Consider the following 20,370-nt stretch of genomic DNA (forward strand, 5'->3'; position numbering starts at 1 on the left):
TTTGACGTGCTATATTAGCACTACTTCACTACACGATATACAATTTGGAGAACAGATGGTTAGGTAGGTCCTAATTTCATGAAAGGATTATATAAAAAATACAGGGCAATTTCCAGCATAATAAAAAAACTGGAACATCTTATGCTCTGGTCCAAAATTAGGACCCTCATTATCATATGTCCTCCAAATTACTTTTAAAAAAGCTTGCACCTGGAAAATATGATCGCACCTAAAAGATTGAAGTGCTCTAAGGAAAACATAATAGATGCAAATTCTCATTTTGGCAGCAGAACTAGTATGTTCCAATGCAGGAAGGGAAGTTGTCTCACTTGCCTATTAATCATGGTCAGTTCTCCTTTACAGATAAGGACGGGTAATGTCTTCAACATCAAGCAGTTCAGAACCAGAGGTCCCTGACATCCAACGAGAGATCTTCCTTTTGGATATACAAATTGAGCATGTCATCCAATGGCCTGAACAAGGAAGTAGAGGTGCACAGCATCATGTGAGCACTCCTAATCCTGTGAGTGTTTTGAATCCCTCTGTGTTTTTTGTTCCTGTTTTTCATAAAATATTAATGATTACAGTAATTGATATGCATTTTCTTTGCGCATTACCTCAGTTTAACCATTGTTTATATAATTTGGTTATAGGTGGATATTTCTGTTCCGATTTGAGTTTCATTGGCAGAGCATCCAATCAACTACAGGGTTATCAACGTAAAAGTCATATTTGAGATATATCATTTTATTATGGTGACTGTATTTATATAGCAAGGGTGACTGCCCTTATGTCTTACTTTTTTTTTTTAATTATTAATTTATATCCAGGCGTACTCCCTGGTTGTACAATACTTGTTGGGGTTTTAAGAAATGTTTTTGATTTTAGTACATTTTAAAAGCAATAAATTTTAATTTCTGTCCTCTAAAATATTTAAGTATTTTGTCAACTATGATATTATGCATGCAGTGATGTTGACAAAAAAAGTGTGGTGTGCCTTTAAGATATTCATTGGTCCCCGCATGTCCCCTATTTATTGTTTTAGTACTGTCTCAGTCTCGTGACTTAAAAAGGGCCATGCTCAAAACGTATTATGGGGACCATTTGATTACGCATCCTGTTGCGTTCTAGCTTGTGTCTCATCCATGCTCTGTTCCAGCCAGTGGCACTCTTCCAGATTTTGATGACCTCTTGTCCAGCGTGTCACTTAGAGTGACGTCCCGATCTACAGGACATACCCGGCGACTGGGCTGCAATCATAGTAAAGCCTCCCTTGGCGTGCCTCCCTTGAGCAACATATTTTGGTGGGCTTTGGGCATTGATGATGGCATTCAGTATATAAGAATATTGGTTTCCAATTAATGCTGAAGATCATTGTCGATTGTGCTTTTTATCACAGTGCAAATAAACTGAATATTTTTCAACAAACACCCAGTTTATAGTGGAATATTTTGGGCTGTTTACTTCTCGTCAGGGCTGGGCTCTCAGCCCTTCCTTCTCTGTGTGCAGGTTGCTCAGCTGTTGGTTAATTGTCAGTACTCATCGTTCCACAGTGGCTCACCTGGTGATCATGCTTGCTCGTCAGTCAAGCCAACAGCCAGCCCCTTCTGGCCATTTAAACTGCCTAGTTCATTTCTTCAATGCCTTCGCCTTGGTCAACATATCTAGAGACTCTCTACTTTGTTCCTGTTGACGTCCCTTCTGGTTGATCCTGTCTGCTACCTCTGACTACGCAGATCTCTGGCTTCCTGATTTCCTGGCTTCTTCCGACTAACCAATTTGGCTACCAAACCCTGGCTATATTTTGACTACGTTTACCAGTTGTACCATTTTTACCATATTATTAAAAGGTGTGATTTTTACTACATTTTCGGTCTCTGTTTCATGGTTCCTGACACTTAGCTCTTCTAATCAGCCAAGATATCATAATTTGAATCAATTGCCCCTGAGTGTTCTTCATTTGGTTCTTTGTATTATAGCGTCACCTATAGCAGTCCCAGTTCCTATAAGCCAAACAAGCCTAGCCTACTGGTAGCCAGGAAGTACAGCAAACTAAATAAAGGAAGAACAAAAAATTGTTCCTGTGGTTTCCAGGAATGCAGTTGTCAGCAGGGGATGGCGGGAAGGGTGTCTCGCAGAAATATAGTCAGTCAGACATGTGAGTTCAGGCCACAGGTAGGGATATTGTCAGCAAACAGGCAAAGGAACGGTGCAGCAACAGGCAGAAATGTGATCAATATAAAGGCCAGGAGTCATTATAGGCAGCAGGCAGAGGCAACACTGCACTGGTGTGGCAGTGATAAGGAACACTGTTGCAGGCATACCCTTGTCTGGTGACATTGTAACGCTGTGACAGTGATCTGAACGAATGGCTGGCAACACTGACAGTGATATTAGAGTCATTGTAAATAATCAGTGCCACAGCAGTATGATGCCACCATAGTGACGCTACACTTGCTTGCATGACAGTATGTAGAAATATCTATTTTTTTTTTTCATTTTTGTTTTTTACAAGCCGTCACCAGAGCAGTGTAGTGTCACCATGGGTCCTCCACTCTGGTGAGGTGATCAGGGTTTTTTGATGTTTTCATACACTGTAATTACTTATTACCGTGATGATCACTGTACTAGCAATAATTTACACTGTTTAACGTCAACGATCAGCAATGCAATTGTTTACTACTGTGATAGCTGTAATTGGCCAAAACTATCAAATGGTACAGGTCTGCTGTGATTGGTCCTGTACCATGTCATCACTGTGACCAACCACAGAGATCACAGTAGTAAGCAATAGCGTCATGAAGGAATGCTATTGTTTACAGCGGGACATGTGATCACTGTGATAGGTCACAGCAAACACATGGTACAAGCTCGGAGCACAGTAGCGGGGGACACAGCGGTCACAGAACACTACGCAGCCCTGGGGGTACTCACAAGGTGCGCTATTGGGAAGATGAACGTTCTCCTGGAGTGACGCTTTTCCCACTCAGCCTTATAGGTATGTGGCTGGGTAGGAAGGGGATAAACGCTTTACAATTTTTCCTCATACATTTCATTAGCGTATCGGCTTAAGGCTTTCACACCAAGGCGCTTTACAGGCGCTATAGCGCTAAAATTAGCACTTGCAAAGCACCTCTCCTCTCACTCCAGTGTGAAAGCCTGAGTGCTTTCTCACTGGTGCGGTGCGCTGGCAGGACGCTAAAAATAAGGCCTGCAAGCAGCATCTTTGAGGAGCTTTAGGTGCGGTATATAAAGCGCTGCAAAAACAAAGGAAAAGTGCCTCTAAAAATAGCAGCGCTTTACCGCCGACGCCCGGGCGCTGTCAGTGTGAAAGTGTCCTAAAGGATAAGTTCACCTTTGAAAACATGTTGTTACATGTACCACCAGTTTTTAGGGTGGACCGTGTAACATGTTCCCACTGTTGCAGCCTCTCTCCGCTGCCTTCTGTCCCTGTGGCAGCAGTAGAGGGAGAAGTTCCCCGTACAATCTGTCACTTTTAGAAAAAAGCATACATACATACACACAGAGTCCCAACTTCCTTTGAGGCTGTCGGCTTGTAGTTTTCAATAATCTACCATGGCGCTGTTGAGCGCTGTGATAAGTCATGAAGTCTGTCAGTGTGAAACTGCTTGGGCGTAGGATGTACAGCCAGATAGATCACACTGAATGTCTGCAGGAGATGCAATGTGACTCTAGGCGCCTGAAAAAAAAAATTGTAAATTTTTTTTTTTTTTTTTTTAGAGGTGAACTTATTCTTTAGCTTTCAAACAAAGCTATATGTTATGTGTTTTAAAGTGACTTTCAATTAACATAAATAAAAATATTGCATATTAGTATGATAAAAAAGATCATTTGATACTGTAATATCTTTCAGATCCCAGCTTCATCTGAATGCTGTGCCAACACTTCCCAAATAGTGTCAATGGTTTCCAGCAATTCTTCTACCCCTTAGCATTCCTGGTAGCTCACCACCATGATAGGTTGCCTCAGCAGCAGAGAAGAATGTGTGGGAGATAGGAATGCACGGTAATTGGTGGGAAAGTGTTAACTCCACCAGTAAGTGCTGAAGATTTGCCGGTCCCCAGTGACACAAACGTGGGTAGACTAAGTGGTCTGAAAACTGCTGCGGGTATAATCTGCCTAGGTACATGCATCTTACTCTGGGTCTTGTTTCTTGTGGTTGTCACAGAATAGCAAGCAAGATACAGGTCTTCCACTGTGAGGTTTCCACTCATGGAGACATCTAAAATAAACAAAACAAAAATTAATTTTGAGTCAGATGACTAAAGTACAGTACATATCACCAACAATTTCACCTTGTGCACTGGATCTTGTTTTCTTTATGATAAAAGATACTGTAGAGTCCATTTACTAGGGCTGCATTCAAACTGGCGATTAAAAGTGAGTGAAAATTCCAATGGCGTTCCCGATGCGGCTCTCAGCACTAGGTGCGGCCGCCATCCCCGTTCACTATAATGACAGGTCACCGACTGCTACAGCAATACATATCTCTCTGCGCAGTCAGCAATTACCTGCGGTGATCACTGCTGGACGCACACAAATTGCATCCAGAGATCACTGCAGGTAATCGCTGGATGTGCCACTGAGAACCGCAGTGGAAATCTGATTCTTGCATGCATCTACGTGAAAACAGTCCGTTTAATGTCATTTGAGAAAAAGTGGCTACCCAGACTTGATTGACAGCTGTGTGGTTGTGGATCCCTGAAACAATCACGTGCTAAAAAGATAAAAACACTTTAAAGCGTTTGTTAACCCAAAAAATAAAAGATCTTGTTCCCTTAAAGCAGGTTACACAGCACAGCGCTTGTGCTGTGTCATTTAGAACCCTGTATATCCTAAAAAACCTAGCTGATCCTGCCTGGCTATACCCTCCCACCTGCAAACTGACCACGACAATCATGGCTGCTGAGCCCTGACACCATGGTCCATTTGCGTGATTCCGTCAACCGCAGCCTGCTATCTGCCTCCTGTGTCCTTCTCCCTCCCCCCCTCCTCTCTGTCTGTCTGTCTCTGCTCGTACCGGCTACCGAACCCTGGCTATGTTTTGACTAGTTTACCAGCTGTTAAACAGTGTGATTTATACAGCATTTTCTGTCCGTCTGTTTCATGGTTCCCGAGACTCTACCAGCTTTGCACATCTAGGAGAGCGAAATGTTTGCCCATTCTTTGCAAAATAGCTCAAGCTCTGTCAGATTGGATGGAGAGTGTCTGAGCAGCATTTTTCAAGTCTTGCCACAGATTCTCAATTGGATTTAGGCCTGGACTTTGAATGGGCCATTCTAACACATGAATATGCTTTGACCTAAACCAGTCCATTGTAGCTCTGGCTGTATGTTTAGGGTCGTTATCCTGCTGGAAGGTGAACCTCCGCCCCAGTTTAAAGTCTTTTGCAGAGTAACAGGTTTTCTTCTAAGATCACCGTGCATTTGGCTCCATCCATCTTCCCAGTCCCCACTGAAGAAAAACATCACCACAACATGATGCTGCCACCACCATGTTTCACAGTGGGGCTGGTGTGTTCAGGGTGATGTGCAGTGTTAGTTTTCCCCCCACGCATAGCGTTTTGCTTTTAGGCCAAAAAGTTCAATTTCTAATCTGACCAGAGCATCTTCTTCCACATGTTTGCTGTGTCCCCCACATGGTTTCTCGCAAATTGTCAATGGGACTTCTTATGCTTTTCTTTCAACAAAGGCTTTCTTCTTGCCACTCTTCCATAAAGGCCAGATTTGTGGAGTGCACAATTAATAGTTGTCCTGTGGACAGATTCTCCTACCTGAGCTGAAGATCTCTGCAGCTCCTCCAGAGTTACCATGGGCCCCTAGACTGCTTCTCTGATTAATGCTCTCCTTGCCCGGCCTGTCAGTTTAAGTGGACCGCCATGTCTTGGTAGGTTTGCAGTTGTGTCACACTCTTTCCATTTTCGGACGATGGATTGAACAGTGCTCCGTGAGATGTTCAAAGCTTAGGAAAATATTTTTAACCTAACCCTGCTTTAAACTTCTCCACAACTCTATCCCTGACCTGTCTGGTGTGTTCCTTGGACTTCATGATGCCATTAGTTCACTAAGCTTCTCTAACAAAGCTCTAAGGGCTTCACAGAACAGCTGTTTTTATACGGTTATTCAATTTTTGGTTGTAACATGACAAATGTGGAAAATTTCAAGGGTTATGAATACTTTATAAAGGCACTGTATTCCCGTGGGCAATATGTTTAAAAAGGCTAAAAATTAAACATATGTGGGTCATGCCCAAAGTTAAAAAAAAAAACTGTAAAAATTAAAAGCTTTTTTTTAAAAAAAATTTAGGAATATTATCATTTAAAAGTTACAAAAAACATAATAGAATATGTAAGAAAATCATGGGTGCATAAATTCAAAACAAACAGGTTGCATAAGGGAGTAGAACAAACCCCCCAAAAAATCTTCAACTATATTTAGGCCTTGTTCACAAAGGCATATTATAGCATATGCCCATGCGATGGCTGTGTGCACCACCATGGCCATGCACAGGTATTCTGTTCCGGTCAACTGGGACACAGCAGCCACAGCCTCTGCTCCCAATCTGATAGCTGTGTGAGTATGCTAACCCAAACACAGACAGTGTGGGGGAGATTTATAAAAACTGGTGCACTCAGAATCTGGTTAAGGTGTGCATGGTAGCCAATAAACTCTCAACCTCAGCTTGTTCAATTAAGCTTTGGCAACATGGACACTGATTGGTTTTCTATGCAGAGTTGCACCAGATTATGCACTCTAAAATTTTAGTAAATAGTCCCCTGTGTGTTCGGAGTCATGCACACGCTCCAACGTAGCATTCAAACTGCAGCCGCTGTGTCTCAACTAAAATAAATGGGACTGCCTGCATGGTACTATTGCATTACAGTGCCAACAAACACGGCCCTTGTATGGGCATACGCCCATAAACTCGCAAAAAGACCATATTTATAAAGTAGTGATTGAAACACTTAAAGACCAGGCCTTTTCTGGCATGTTTTTTTCACATGAAACAATAAGTAATTTTTGCCCGAAAATATCCTAGAATCGGCAAACATTCTTTTTTTTTTATTTCTCTTTTTAACCAAAGGCCCTAAAGAATAAACTGGTGGATTTTGCATTTTTGTATGTCAAAGGGTATTTGCGCAGCGTTTTTTGAAAATGCTACTTTTTTTTTTTTTAAATACACTTTTTTAAATTTTGATTCAAATAAACACTACATAAACAAATATTTTTGGTAAAATATAAAAGATTGTTACACTGAGTAAACAGGTACCAAACATGTCTTGCTTTAAAACTACGAATGCCCTTGCAACCATGACAAACTACATAAAATTTGCTATCCATAGGCAACTTCTTAAAAGCCTTTACAGGTTACCACTTTAGATTTAAACAGGTGGTATGGTGCTAGAATTCTTGCCCATGATCTGACATTCGCGGCGATACCTCACATATGTGGGGCGATCGTTGTTTGCGTGCATGGAGGACTGACATGCGTTTGATTTAGCTACTGTGTCAGCAAACTAGAAATGCCCCATACAGAGAGATTCAGGTTTTCTCAAATTTCACATTTTTTTATGCTCCATCTGGGTCAGTAAACCCCTCAGAATATACGCATATGAGCGTTGGTGCTTTGAGTTCTTGGACCAGAAAGGAGGTATCTCTATAATCTACTCTCTGCTTGCCGCAGCCATAGATAAGCCTGCTTATGCTCGGAGCTGGGAACAGGACCTGGAGGAGAAATGGGAGCTAGACACCTGGCACCATTGCTTTGAACGCTCTTTTAAGGGTGTTAGCAATGTCTCCCTGATTGAGGCCAATACTAAAATTATTTTGCGCTGGCACCTGTTTTTTGTTTTTGTTTTTGAGGCTTTGACCATATAGGCATCTTTTTTCACACATGGTAGTCCTGTCCTCAAATCCGAGGTTTCTGGAACAATTCTTTCATATGTTACGCAAGGTCACAGGCTGTGCCATCCCCCAAACCCCTCAAATTGCTCTACTAAACAGTAAGGTGGATAACACCCCCAAATTTATTTAGTCTCTGCTTTTCTACATGCTATTGGGAGCTAAAATTACAATAGCCAGAGCATGGAAACAACCTTCAGTTTCCTTAGTAGCAGCTAAACAGAAAATCTCCCGGGTATTGACGCAATAAAAACTTGGCAGCTTCTTACAAGATAAGACCAAGAAATTTTAACTTATCTGGGAACCCAGGGCATCGTTTCTTAACACCCCTTTATGAACGCAATCTGACATGTGTACTTTGGGCAACAACCTTCGGCCCCCTCATCTCAGTTCTCCTTGCTTTTGCCTGGGCTATGATAGCCTTGACACCTCAGTATAGCACAAAACCCCCTGTATCTTCCTTTTCCCCCCCACTTTGTTGCCCCCAGGATACCTGCTCATCACTTGACTCTTTCTGCCAGATGGACTCTACACTGGTTGGGCTCCCGAGGGTTGTGTGTATTGCAACTATTATCGCTGGTGCACAGCCTCACGCAGGGATTTTCACACCTCCATCGACAGAATAGTTCAATTTCATGGTTAGGGCGCTGGGTGCAACTACAGTTTTGTGGCATAATGGGTTTATCTCCCCCTTACATATTTTGGCGAGGTATTGAAATTCTTTGTATACATCCGCTGTATTCCATGTAAACTTTGATTATGAAAACTGAAAGAAAAAAAAAAAAAGAAAAGAAAAAAAAAAATACCTTGGTTGATCTAGTCCCTCAATATAGATCTGCCAAAACTTCACAAAGCCATCATGGCTAGCTGTGGCCAAGACTGTCCCATCAGGGGAGAGAGCACCTTCACTTAAGCGCTGAAAAAAAAAAAAAAAAAAAAAAAAAGATACATGTTGGAGTATAAAAAACATTTGCCTTAGTTAAAAGTTAAGAAAAAATAATTAGATTTTTTATAAATATCCTTTTCTTGAGTACAGTCCAAGACACAGGTCTTCAATCATAATGAATGGGATGTTACAAAGTCGTAACCAATAGGCAAAAAAAACAAACCAAAAAAATAAAAAAAACAGACCCTTAAGAAAACCCTAAAGCCTAATAATGCCAACCACATTTTAAGTATGGCCTGCAAAACATTACATTCCAAACTGACATCAGCCAATGGCAGAGCATTCACTCTGCAAAATTTAGCAAACGTATGCACAGAAAACCAAGTAGCGGCCTTGCAAAGTTACAGTTGTTTCATAGAGCAGCTTTTGTAGGATTGAAAGTACCAAGGAAAGTTCCCTTGGAATCACCAAAGTCCAACAAGGCTGGGCATAATGAGCAACCCCTTAAAGGGGGGCGGGGGGCGGCTCTGTTACAGAATGGTCAAAGGCCTTACCTGACCTTTCAGAGGACTAGAACCCAATTTTTGATACAGCTTCGACTGGTGGGAAGGCAAAACAAGCAACCTATAGAATAAAGCAGAGTGAAAGTTGCTCCGCTCACACCAATGAAAAAAACTATACCGCATCTGTGGTGAGAACTGTCCAGTTCAGTGGAAGAATGGATCTGCCCAGTTCTATGATGGAAACTTCAATCATATCAGGGAATTCCTTGTCCTGTATGCGCACAGGCCGATTCTGGGGAACAGGTTTGATCTGCTCCAGACCAACAGAATGTTCTACTGCAGGGGTCTGGAATGCCACTGAGCACATGGCACTTGGCCACCATAAAGCCCAAGACCCTAATGGAGGCTCTCACCAAAGCTTTCTTAGTGAACCAAACAGCCAAGTTTTTCCTGCAGGAGGAACACCCTGTTATGCCATGTATCCAGAGCATATCTCAGGTATTCCAGAACCAATTTCTTTAGGATGAGGATCCAAAGTTCTGGAACATCTGAATCAACCAAGGTTTTCCCTTTTTAGTGGAGGGCCACCCTAAAAAAAAAAAAAAAATTACATGAAAACGTTCCTAAACATTTTGAGAAATTTTTTTTTTAACTTACCAGCAATGGCTGTTGCTAGGCAGACCATCCTAATCTGCCACTTCCTACACCGAGGTGATCTTCAGTCTTCTCCTCCTCACATTGTCTTCTGGGGAATGGAGCGCAGTCTGTTCTGGGAACTGTGTGTCCCACAACACAGCGCGCCCCATTCACAAAGTGCTGCGCGACTCGCATGTGCGCAGTAGGAAACAGGCAGTGAAGCCGCAAGGCTCCACTGCCTGTTTCCCTTAGTTGGAATGGTGGCGCCGGGACCCGAGAGCCGAGGGACGGGTCGGCCGACATCGCGGGCACCCTATGTGTGCTTATTAAAAGTCAGCAGCTACAGTGTTTGTAGCTGCTGACTTTTAAAAAAAAAAATTTCGGCTGGCCCACCACTTTAAGGCAAAAGTGGATCATCCAGGTATACTTGGACATGATTCCCTCTGGACGGCAACAAGCCCAGCACCGTTTTAAGATTTTGGTAAAGACTTGGTGAGCTGTTCGGGGAGAGCTACAAACTGAAAATGGCTGTCCTCTTCGGCAATGGGAAGGAATTGTTGGTATAGGGGAAAATTAGGGATATCCAAGTATCCATGCTTGATATTGATCAATGTCAAGAATTCTACAGACAGAAGAACAATGTGTGACAACTGACACAGCACATCACTCATGCTCCGCAGAGAAGTGTAAGGCTGCTGGAGATATTTCAAATAGGGTTTGGGAGGAAAGACTATATCTCTTACACTTCTGAGGTTCCTAACCAGATGCCTGGACAAAAAAAAAAAAAAACTCACCATTTCCTTCCTAAGGGGACATATGGGAGGAGAATAATTCTTTGCTCAGAAAAGAATAATAAGGCATCTAGGACAATGCAGCTCTCGAGTCAGACGCTAAGGGGTGTCATGACTGAGAAAAAGGAGGAAAAGTCCCTGTGCTCTGGTCCACTGTGGGAAAAAAAAAAAACGCAATGTCAGGGTATGTATGAAGAGAAAAGATGTCACTCGGACCAGACATCACCTCCAATCTGTGCTCAGGGTCCTCCATGCTGCCCCTATGGGGTACTCATGTGCTCCTGTATAGGTAGTGGGCTTGCATATTGTAAAATACCCATGAGGTGACAACGGTCTGCAATCTCTGGTATGCACCTCCAGGTTTAGAGAATCATGTAAAGGAGAGAGGGGTGCGAGGATTATAGCGGTGCCAAAAATACACAATTATACTTAGATAGAAAACATGAACATTTTATTAGCAAAATTGGTAAAAAAGGACAAAAGAAAAAATGAAATTCACATAAACAGGGTGTGCAGGACAATTCGGACATTTAAAAACATTTGTACCGACGTTTTACGGGAATCGGCCTAGAGAGTGTAGCGGCCAGTTCCGTAGACAGATATTTGAAAGTCCTACATGTTTCGCCAGATATGGCTTCTTCAGGGACAGATGTTTATATCTATAGCGCTACTATACAATCTGTAAGTCACCAGGGATGGGCACAGAGAGCCCCTAGAGCCGCACCGTAGGCCCAGGGTACAATAAGCGGCTGCAGAGGGCAAAGAGGAGGACCAGGCAGAAATTTTAATTTTTATCTAAAAAGGTTGTATACAGGACACCGGAATACAATAGATTTGTAGCGTAGAGCCTGCCACATATCAAGTGATAAGGTCTGGATAGAAAATGTCCATAGGGACAAGGCAATGGACTAGATGGATGGCTGGTATAAGGATTACACCTAATTGCAACACCCAATCCAATGTGCGAGAAGAAATAGGAAAAGCATGTCGGTGTCCTGAGAATCCCTGGCGCCACCACACCAGTTACCACTGCTAGAAAGTGGTCCTGAAATACGCGCAAGAAGAGCTTGCCCACTTAGTTCAGGCTAATTCCCTTATTCCCCCAACCCCCATGGGGGAAACCTTCAAAAACTGGGCTCTTACACAGGCGGACTAATTCCTTGGAACTGTATAGCATCCAGCAGCAACATGCCCATTGCTCTCTGTACCTAGGTGAATCATCTGTGCACATTATCCACTGCAGGTGGCAGCTTACAGGCCGGACCCACTCTTATTTTGACGCAAGGTCTGAGAACAGTCCAAGCAGTATGAAACGAGGAGGCACTGAGGAGGAGAACCGACACCCTCCGCTGCAGTAGCTTGGTGCAGTTCGCAACAGTTCTGATAGATGAAATCACTAAAACTATCTTCTCACCTACTGAGCTGCATTCATCTCCTGAGGACACTAGCAAAAAACCGAGGAATATACAGCTGGAGGGGGTTGGAGGGGTTATTTGAGCGAGTGTCTAAAGCAGGGTGGCTCATCCAGGGTTCCTCCAGAGATTGCAAGGGGTTCCTAGAGCAATGAGCAATTTTTGCCTTTCAGAGACGTTCCCACTGACAAATGATTTTTTTAGCCATCTGTAAGGGGGTAGTTCTTCCCAATGACTACAAGTTAAGGAGCATTCTTTCCACTGACCATGTATCATGAGTTTTAGTTATAGTAATTTTTAGCAGGGGTTCCCTGAGACCAGGAAGTTATTTCAAAAGTTCCTCTGTGTTGAAATGGTTGGTCTAAAGCTTTCAGTAGCTTTGCCAATATCTTATCAATTGAAGGAGTAGCATATAACCCCATCCATTTATGATTAAAGACCTGTGTGCTGTACAAAAAAGATAATCAATTTAAAACCTGGGCAGGGGTTAAGTTTCAAAATGTCATCATAAGCAGAATTCGCTAAGCTAGGATGATTCTTATTTTCAGCAATGACTGTTTAAAATCAAGCAATTATGGCAAACACCAAGTTATACGTGGTAAATTGGCGCTTTAGTACAAAATAATCAAGATAAACTTTTTTATTTCAGGCAAGGAAAAAGTCTATACAGCCAATGTTTTATTCAGTTTTGGATGGAGTGGGGAAGGAATAAAACCAATGTCATGTTTTGTCTCTAATCTGAGACTACATTAGGGATATTTCCCGCGCACTTCCTCTAACAGGGACAACGGTTTCACCCGACAGGCCATGAAGGTAAATCTACAGCATCACAGACAGAAGTAAAACAGTTTCTCTTAAGTAGATTAGAGGAAGACTAGAACCTTTTTATTTTTGTGTATTCAGTACAGATTTTCTTTCACTTCCCATCTGGGGAAACAACTGCCACTTAGACAGAAATATCATTACTTGGAGCTCTAGATTGGGGGTCAGCAACCTGTAGATCAAGATTTGCCAGTAGATCACTAACAGATTACTGGTAGATCGCGGTCTGGGCTTGCTGACCTGCAATTCCAGGGCATCAGAATGCAATTCAGAGGAACTACTTGTAAAGTTGGAGCTGTAGCAGGGCGCAAGAGTCGCATAAGCTGATGCCTTCTCTGTAGTGCTGGCTGCAGTCCCTTGCGGAGTGATACCAACTGTACTCTCATCTCTTATCTTGGCAAGCGGTCTCCAGAGTGGTGCCAGCAGCAGGAAAAAGATCTTTAGGTCAGTATGAAGCAATACACTGGGCATAATAGTATAGGGTTGCTTTGACAATGATGTGCTGCTGCTTACCCACACCGCGGGTGCAGTGCACCGGCAGCTTTCCTGTACGCTTGCTGCACTTATTCTTCTATTATGTCCTGCCAGTTTGGTGCACTTTCTGAATGCAGGAGTTATGGTGTGCTTTTAGAAAGTGCATCACACCTTCAGGATATAACAGAAGTCTATGGCAAAGTGCAGCAAATCCAGGAACGTTACAGATGCACTGCGCTGCACTTGCAGGTAAACCACAGCACATCAGTGTGAAAGCAACCTTATAGGGGGCTCAGGACAGTAAGGATTCATTTACATTTGTAGTTTGGGGGGTAGTAAAATCCCATAGTTAAGACGTGTTTTTATCAACCCCGCTCCAATGGCACACCCTTTAGCTGCAGTGGCCAGGGTCGTACACATGTTGGAGCTGCAGAGTTATACGCCCTGTCATGATTGGTGGGTGTATCACTTGCCAAGCATGACCCATCAAAGTGAATGAGGCAGCTCTGCAAGTGCCCTGCAAGCTTGTCCAAGGGGGCGGCCCCTACTGCACTCGTTGCACATTTCCCCTTCAACCTTGTGCAGTACAGCAAACAAGGGGTTAAAGCAGGCAGTGTTGTGTTGCTTCCTCACCACTTGTTTTAAACCCTTGGACTCCATAGAATCAAGCAGTTGCGGGGCACTTGCAGAGTGGCCCCATTTACTTAAATGGGTCGTGATTGGCAGGCAGTAGCACCCAACAAAAGCAACAGGGAGCTTAATTCCTGCTACGGAATGTGTACACCTTTGACTGCTGCTTCAGCAGTTAAAGGGGATATGGACTGGGAGTGGTAAAACCGTGTCTTAACCGTAGGGTTTTATCACACACACACCCAACTTTACACGTGAATGAGCCCCAAGGGTGCAGCTACCGAGCCCAACTAAGGGCTCATTTACAGGTATAGCAGGTCCTCTCCTCTGAATAGCGATCCTAGTGTGTTTAACAGGTGGTGAGGAGGCGATATGTTGCCCCCTGACACAACACGGTAGTATGGCAATTAGAGGTTTAAATCAGGTGTGAGGAGGCAACACTGTGCCCAGTGAGCTTTGACTTCTCCCATGTTGTTCAGGTAGATCCCCACCTCTTTAAGGTTGCCTACCCCTGGTCTAGATTGTAGTAAAGGCCTGATAAAAGTTATAATTGTTCCACACGCTATCCAAAGCCAACAAACATAAGTTTTGGCTGGGAATATACTAAGATAACACTATAAATAATAATAAATCTGGAAGTATGCATTCAGATTTAAATGGTGCTTAACAACTAGCGGCTGTAGAGCAATCTACCTGCTTGCACTGCTCACAGGTTTCTTACCAGGCTGAAGCATTAGTTTGTCCAGCCAGCTGCCAAATTGCTGCAGGTGCAAGGTAACAATTTAAAGGGCTGTGTCAACTGGCCTTTGCTTAAAGTACATTCTGTATTTCCATACAAGACTCTGAAGCAGGTGAAATGGTCAAGTCAGAAGGATGTCAAACAGCAGGTCAAATGTACCAGAGAGTGAAAACAAATTCTGAATGATCTCAGATATGTCTCAAACTGAAAGCAAACTGATGCCACAAGTCCAAAGCCAGTGGACACAGACTCTAGGGCACTTTCACACTGAGGCACTGGGGCATCGGCAGAAGCAGCGTCATTTTAGCAGTGCTTTTCGCTAGCGGCCAAAAAAGGGTTAAAAGCGCCCGCAAAGTTGGCACGCTGTTCATTGATTTCAATGGGCAGGGGAACTTTAGGATCGGTGCATATACCACTCCTAAAGTGCCTCAAAGATGCTGCTTGCAGGACTTTTTTTTAGCAACCTGCCAGAGCACCACTCCAGTGTGAAAGCCATTGGGTGAAAGGAGGGACGCTTTACAGGCTCTATTTTTAGCGCTATAGTGCCTGTAAAGCGCCTCAGTGTGAAAGTAGCCTAAAAGGAAAAATAAAGATTTAAAACAAAAATAAACTTATGTAGTCTATCTCTGCAACACATTAAAGCAGTATTAACCAAAAGAGCAAACATTTTTCATCACTGCAGCTAACCAATTCATAGATGCTTTAGTTTTTCCTTTTAGGCTTTGTTTCCTTTATTTTCGTCTTGTGCTCTGGCCAGTAAACAGAAAAAAGCAGGAGGCGCTTCTATTTAAGTGTGGAGTATTGGAAACAGCTATTTGGTAGTGATGAATGAATATAGCATTCACATTAGATGGAGGAAATATTGGCTTGTCATCTGTGGAAGTCTTAAAATCTCTAGCAGAGATCAACAGGCAAGCGGCTAGTGTTGTGCAGAGATTGGCCAGGAAGCTGCAGGGTGGTGAGAAGTGATAGAGAAAGGAGAGGCCAACAGTGTGGTGTGCATCGGCGTCTGGGTGCCCTTGGCTTGCTTGACACTCTTCTGAATTGCAGAGTTCAGCCAGGAAGCGGCTGGGCATTAACAGACAGGAGTGCTGTGGCTGGAGAAGCTAAACGGTGTGCAATGCTGTAGAGCAGCAGCTTTTCGGTGTCTTTGGCTGACCTGGCAATCTCTGCTGGGATGAGGTGAAGACATCTCTCCCTAAAGAGGGCGTGATTATTCGTTTCGGGGCTTCACCACTTTGTCAAACCATAGGAACAGGTTTTTAACCGTTTTCCCCCGCCTTTTTCATCCCTCATCCACCCTGCTGCATTACTGGTCTGGCTACAGCAGCGCCATAGTTATTTCCTACTGATCTGGGCAGTTTGTTGTTTTTCAACAGAACTAGTTCTCCTGCAGATGTAGCAGCTACAGGGTTAAGGCAAACCATTTACCACTGACAGGGGTTCTTACAATAAACCACTTTTATGTAAATCCTTTATCCCAAAAGAGAAAACAACTGTTGCTGTAACTGCAGTTTGGATTCAATTTGTTAGTGTATTTCTATCTGTTAGTCTCCAGCAAACACTTCCCTTCAGCGATACGGACAGGGCTTCTGTCCAAAGGGGACCCTGTGCTCCAGAGTGGGGGCACTCTAATACAGGTGGTGTGTTACTGGCCAGATCACCACATGAAAAAATGGAAAAGGCGTGGAAAACACCTCTCCTCTCCTTGTTGACGAAGGAAAAGCTTACGGCGATACTCGCGGGCATTAAGGACACATTTCTAAAGACTTGGCTGTCTTGCTTGGATCAGTTTCCAGTGATGTGCCCGCCTACTCGCTTTTTGGACCTATAGGAAATTCTGTCTAGCCTACCAGTGGTTGCCTTGGGATTCCCTGGGGCAGGACTTATTTTCTTCTTACCCTTCTCTTTCATCTCTTTTTCTTGCTTTTATTTTTCAACATCTACCGCCAGATGCCAGTTAGTTGCACTATGCCTGCACTTTTGAGGTCAAATTTTTATTTTCCTTTTTTGATGGTATAGCTTGTTGGCCTTTCAGTTGGGGGGGGGGGGGGTACATTAGATTTGCAAGATAGCTTCCTCTCCTAGCTTTTTTTTTTTTTTGGGTCCCCGAGAGTTTCTCGGACTTTATCCCCATAACTCAACATGGGTCAATCTAAGGTACTGCATGGTATTTTTACAGGATGAATTCTGAAATACTGTTTGCTTAGATCATTCTTTAGGCTACAACTATTGAGTGCCACATGATTCGCTATTATCCTATTAGATTCAAATAATATCTAAGCACCCTTGCCTGGTTAATTTTTTTTGTTTCTTTTTGTTGTCACTACTTATACCATGTTAGAGGCATATTAGTTTGTGGTATATATGTTGTCCTTCCTATACCACTCTCAGCTACTGGCCTAGGCGATTGTTCACGGTTTTGTGAGTTTGTAATCAATAAAAATATAGTGAAAGAAACCAGAAAAAAAAAATGACAAAGAAAAAACGAATGCAATATTTTACCCTTTTCGGCTTTGGTTTTAATACAGCTTTAATATGTCCTCAAGTATAGGAAAATAAGGTACTTACTGTAAAATCCTTTTTCTTTGAGTCCATTGAGGATTACTGGAATTCAGGAATTGTATTACAGTCCTATTATTCCACCCTTAGGTGGTTGGAATAGCGTTAACAAAAAAAGATGTTGAAAACCAGCCCCCTTATATTCCCTCCTCTTTCCAGCATTTCTCAGTTATGTGAGCAAGCAGTACATAGGCCAGTAACAGAAGGGTGGGATCTGTGTCCCTCAATGGACTTTTAGAAAAGAAATTTTTTTACAGCAAGTAAAAAAATCTTATTTTCTTTAAGGTCCACTGAGAGAAATAGGAGTTCAGGAATTCTATTAAAGTTGTCAGGTCCAAACCAGTCCAATAAATATTTTTTTTTCTATCAAATGATTTTATTAGGTTTAAATTCTAAGTTCATCTTTTCAGGCATAATTTCACTTAGTTGCATAGTTACATAGTAGGTGAGGTTGAAAAAAGATACAAGACCAACCTATGTGTGTGATTATATGTCAGTATTACATTGTATATCCCTGTATGTTGCTGTAGTTCAATAAAGAACCCTCTACGTAGTTAAAGGTTAAACCTCTTTTCTTCTAATTTTAATGAGTGGCCACGAGTCTTGTTAAACTCCCTTCCGAGAAAAAGTTTTATCCCTTTTGTGGGGTCACTAGTATGGTATAAATTTAAATCGTATCCCCATTTCTCCAGAGAGAATAAGTTCCGTGCTCGTAACCTTTCCTCATAATATCCTTCAGACCCTTTATTAGCTTAGTTGCCCTTCTTTCTCACTCTTTCTCACTCCATTTCCTGAGGACTGGTGCCCAGAACTGGACAGCATACTCTAGGTGCGGCCGGACCAGAGTCTTTTAGAGCTGGAGAATTATCGTTTTATCTCTGGAGTTGATACCCTTTTTAAAGCATGCCAATATTCTGTTTGCTTTGTTAGCAGCAGCTTGGCATTGCATGCCATTGCTGAGTCTATCATCTAATAGGACCCCTAGGTACTTTTCCATCCTAGATTCCCCCAGAGGTTCTCCCCCAGTGTATAGATTGCATTCATATTTTTGCCACCCAAATGCATTTTTCTATATTTTCTACATTACACTTTTCATAAAATAAAGAAGCATGTTCTATTGCTCTTTCTGGCCCAGCCATCCCAATGTGCTTATCTCACTTGCCTCATTCACAGAAACTTTGAAAGGTCATATGCATTTGAAAATTATTTTTCTGCTTCCATCACTTCCTGTAGGTCATGTGACTGATTGTACAATCTCCTTTAGATCTACATCAGCCAGCGTTTTGGAGCGATTTTGCTTGTCACACATAGGGCGCCCATTCACTTGTGTGAATGGGCTGCCCTACATGCAACAATCGCCCCCAAGTGTGGTGTGCTTTTTACTGTACTTTTTTGTGTGTTTGCAGCACGATTCTGAAACGCAAGACAAGGCATGCATATTCTGTACAGTTTGCCACGCGTTTGGAAACACACAGATGTGAATGGATAGAGCCACATAGAGCAGCTCGTTGATTTCAATGGTCTGCCCTAAATGTGGCAAAGTAGTTAATGGGACATTTTGGCGTGATGTGGGTTGCACATTATTTACGGTGCATTTTGCTGCGTTTGTCAATCTTTTTTTTTTATATGGCAAAATGTGTGTTTGCGCATGCGTTTGGTGTGCCATTAACCATTAATGGCCCCAAAAGCGCAATTAGCTCATTCTAGGTGTATTAAGGTGGCCATACACTATACAATCTGATTGTACAATCTTTGTAAATCTCCTTTCGATTTACAAAACCTATATAATAGGACGGCAAACCACCTATCCACTCTGTATCCGATCAAGCAGGTCGTTGCACTACATGGCTTATGGTAGATCTAAAGGAGATTGTACAATCAGATTGTATAGATACAGAAAAATAAGTTGGGACTTTAAATGAGGTTAAAGGGGGCACGTTCAAAATATATCTATAGATATATCTATAGATAGATGATATCTATAGATATATCTATAGATATAGATATATCTATATATATATATCTATATCTATATATATATATATATATATATATATATATATATAGAGAGAGAGAGATATAGATAGATCTATCTATCTATCTATCTATCTATCTATCTATCTATCTATCTATCTATATATATATATATATATATATATATATATATATATATATATATAAAGAAAAAACAAAAAAAAGAGAACAAAGGGCAGGACTTTAAATGAGGCACACGGGAGCAGACACAAAAAATTAAGCAAAAAACTGGTTTTAATATATTCAAAATTATCACATATTTACATAGTATTATTGCACATAGCCAATATAGATACTTTGTATTTCATCAAAATAAACATTCCAACATGGACTTGTTCGCAAATAAATGATAAGTAAAATATCTAAAAAGGTACAATAATATAGGGTATGTGACACACACAGGTGTCCATTAAGAAGGGTTACAAAGGAAAAAACACAGATAAAGATGGAACGTCCATACATGATTGTTGGTTAGGTACACCTATCAGTAGTTGTAAGCTCCACGTGTTTCGGGACCTTTTAGCCACTCGTCAGGTGCAAAACCGCAAGGGTTACCTAGGGATATGAGAAACAGCCACATTTTAAAAGGTTCAAGAAAAAAGGGGGGGTGGGCAAGTATAGAATATGTCCCCAACATATGTCCACTTAACCCACCAACTTACATAAATATCTGCGCAATGGTGGCGTGGCCCCGTGGGTCAGGCCAAACGAGGATACCACGCCCCGGAGCTGAGGGGGCCCATCCAGGCGATGACCATGACCATGCATACTATATGTGCGCCCTGGTGCTGTTGGCCGTTGTTGGTTTTGGCCGTGCTGTCGTGTCACGTCCCGGAGCTGCGACACGCACTGCGGGTTCCCCCTTCCCTTTAGTGTGACGCAGGGGGGCGGGGGCCTCGCCCACTGCGCGTCGACGTCATGCGTGCCGGCTGTTTGGCGTCCTCGTGGTGTACTTCAGT

General features: G+C 42.5%; 1 protein-coding gene across 2 annotated transcripts in view; it reads right to left on the minus strand.

Moving 5' to 3' along the window:
- Positions 1-20,370, minus strand: part of EDC4 (enhancer of mRNA decapping 4) — a 470,500-nt gene that overhangs the window by 261,551 nt on the left and 188,579 nt on the right. For both annotated transcript variants that reach the window (XM_073605174.1, XM_073605175.1), the window contains exons 8-9: positions 8,729-8,838; positions 4,160-4,243 (exon numbers count right to left, since the gene is read on the minus strand). In XM_073605174.1, coding sequence (XP_073461275.1) covers positions 4,160-4,243; positions 8,729-8,838 — 194 coding nt within the window. The remainder of the gene's footprint in view (positions 1-4,159; positions 4,244-8,728; positions 8,839-20,370) is intronic.

This window comes from Aquarana catesbeiana, linkage group LG11 (assembly GCF_042186555.1).
Source record: "Aquarana catesbeiana isolate 2022-GZ linkage group LG11, ASM4218655v1, whole genome shotgun sequence".
Classification (NCBI taxonomy): domain Eukaryota; kingdom Metazoa; phylum Chordata; class Amphibia; order Anura; family Ranidae; genus Aquarana; species Aquarana catesbeiana.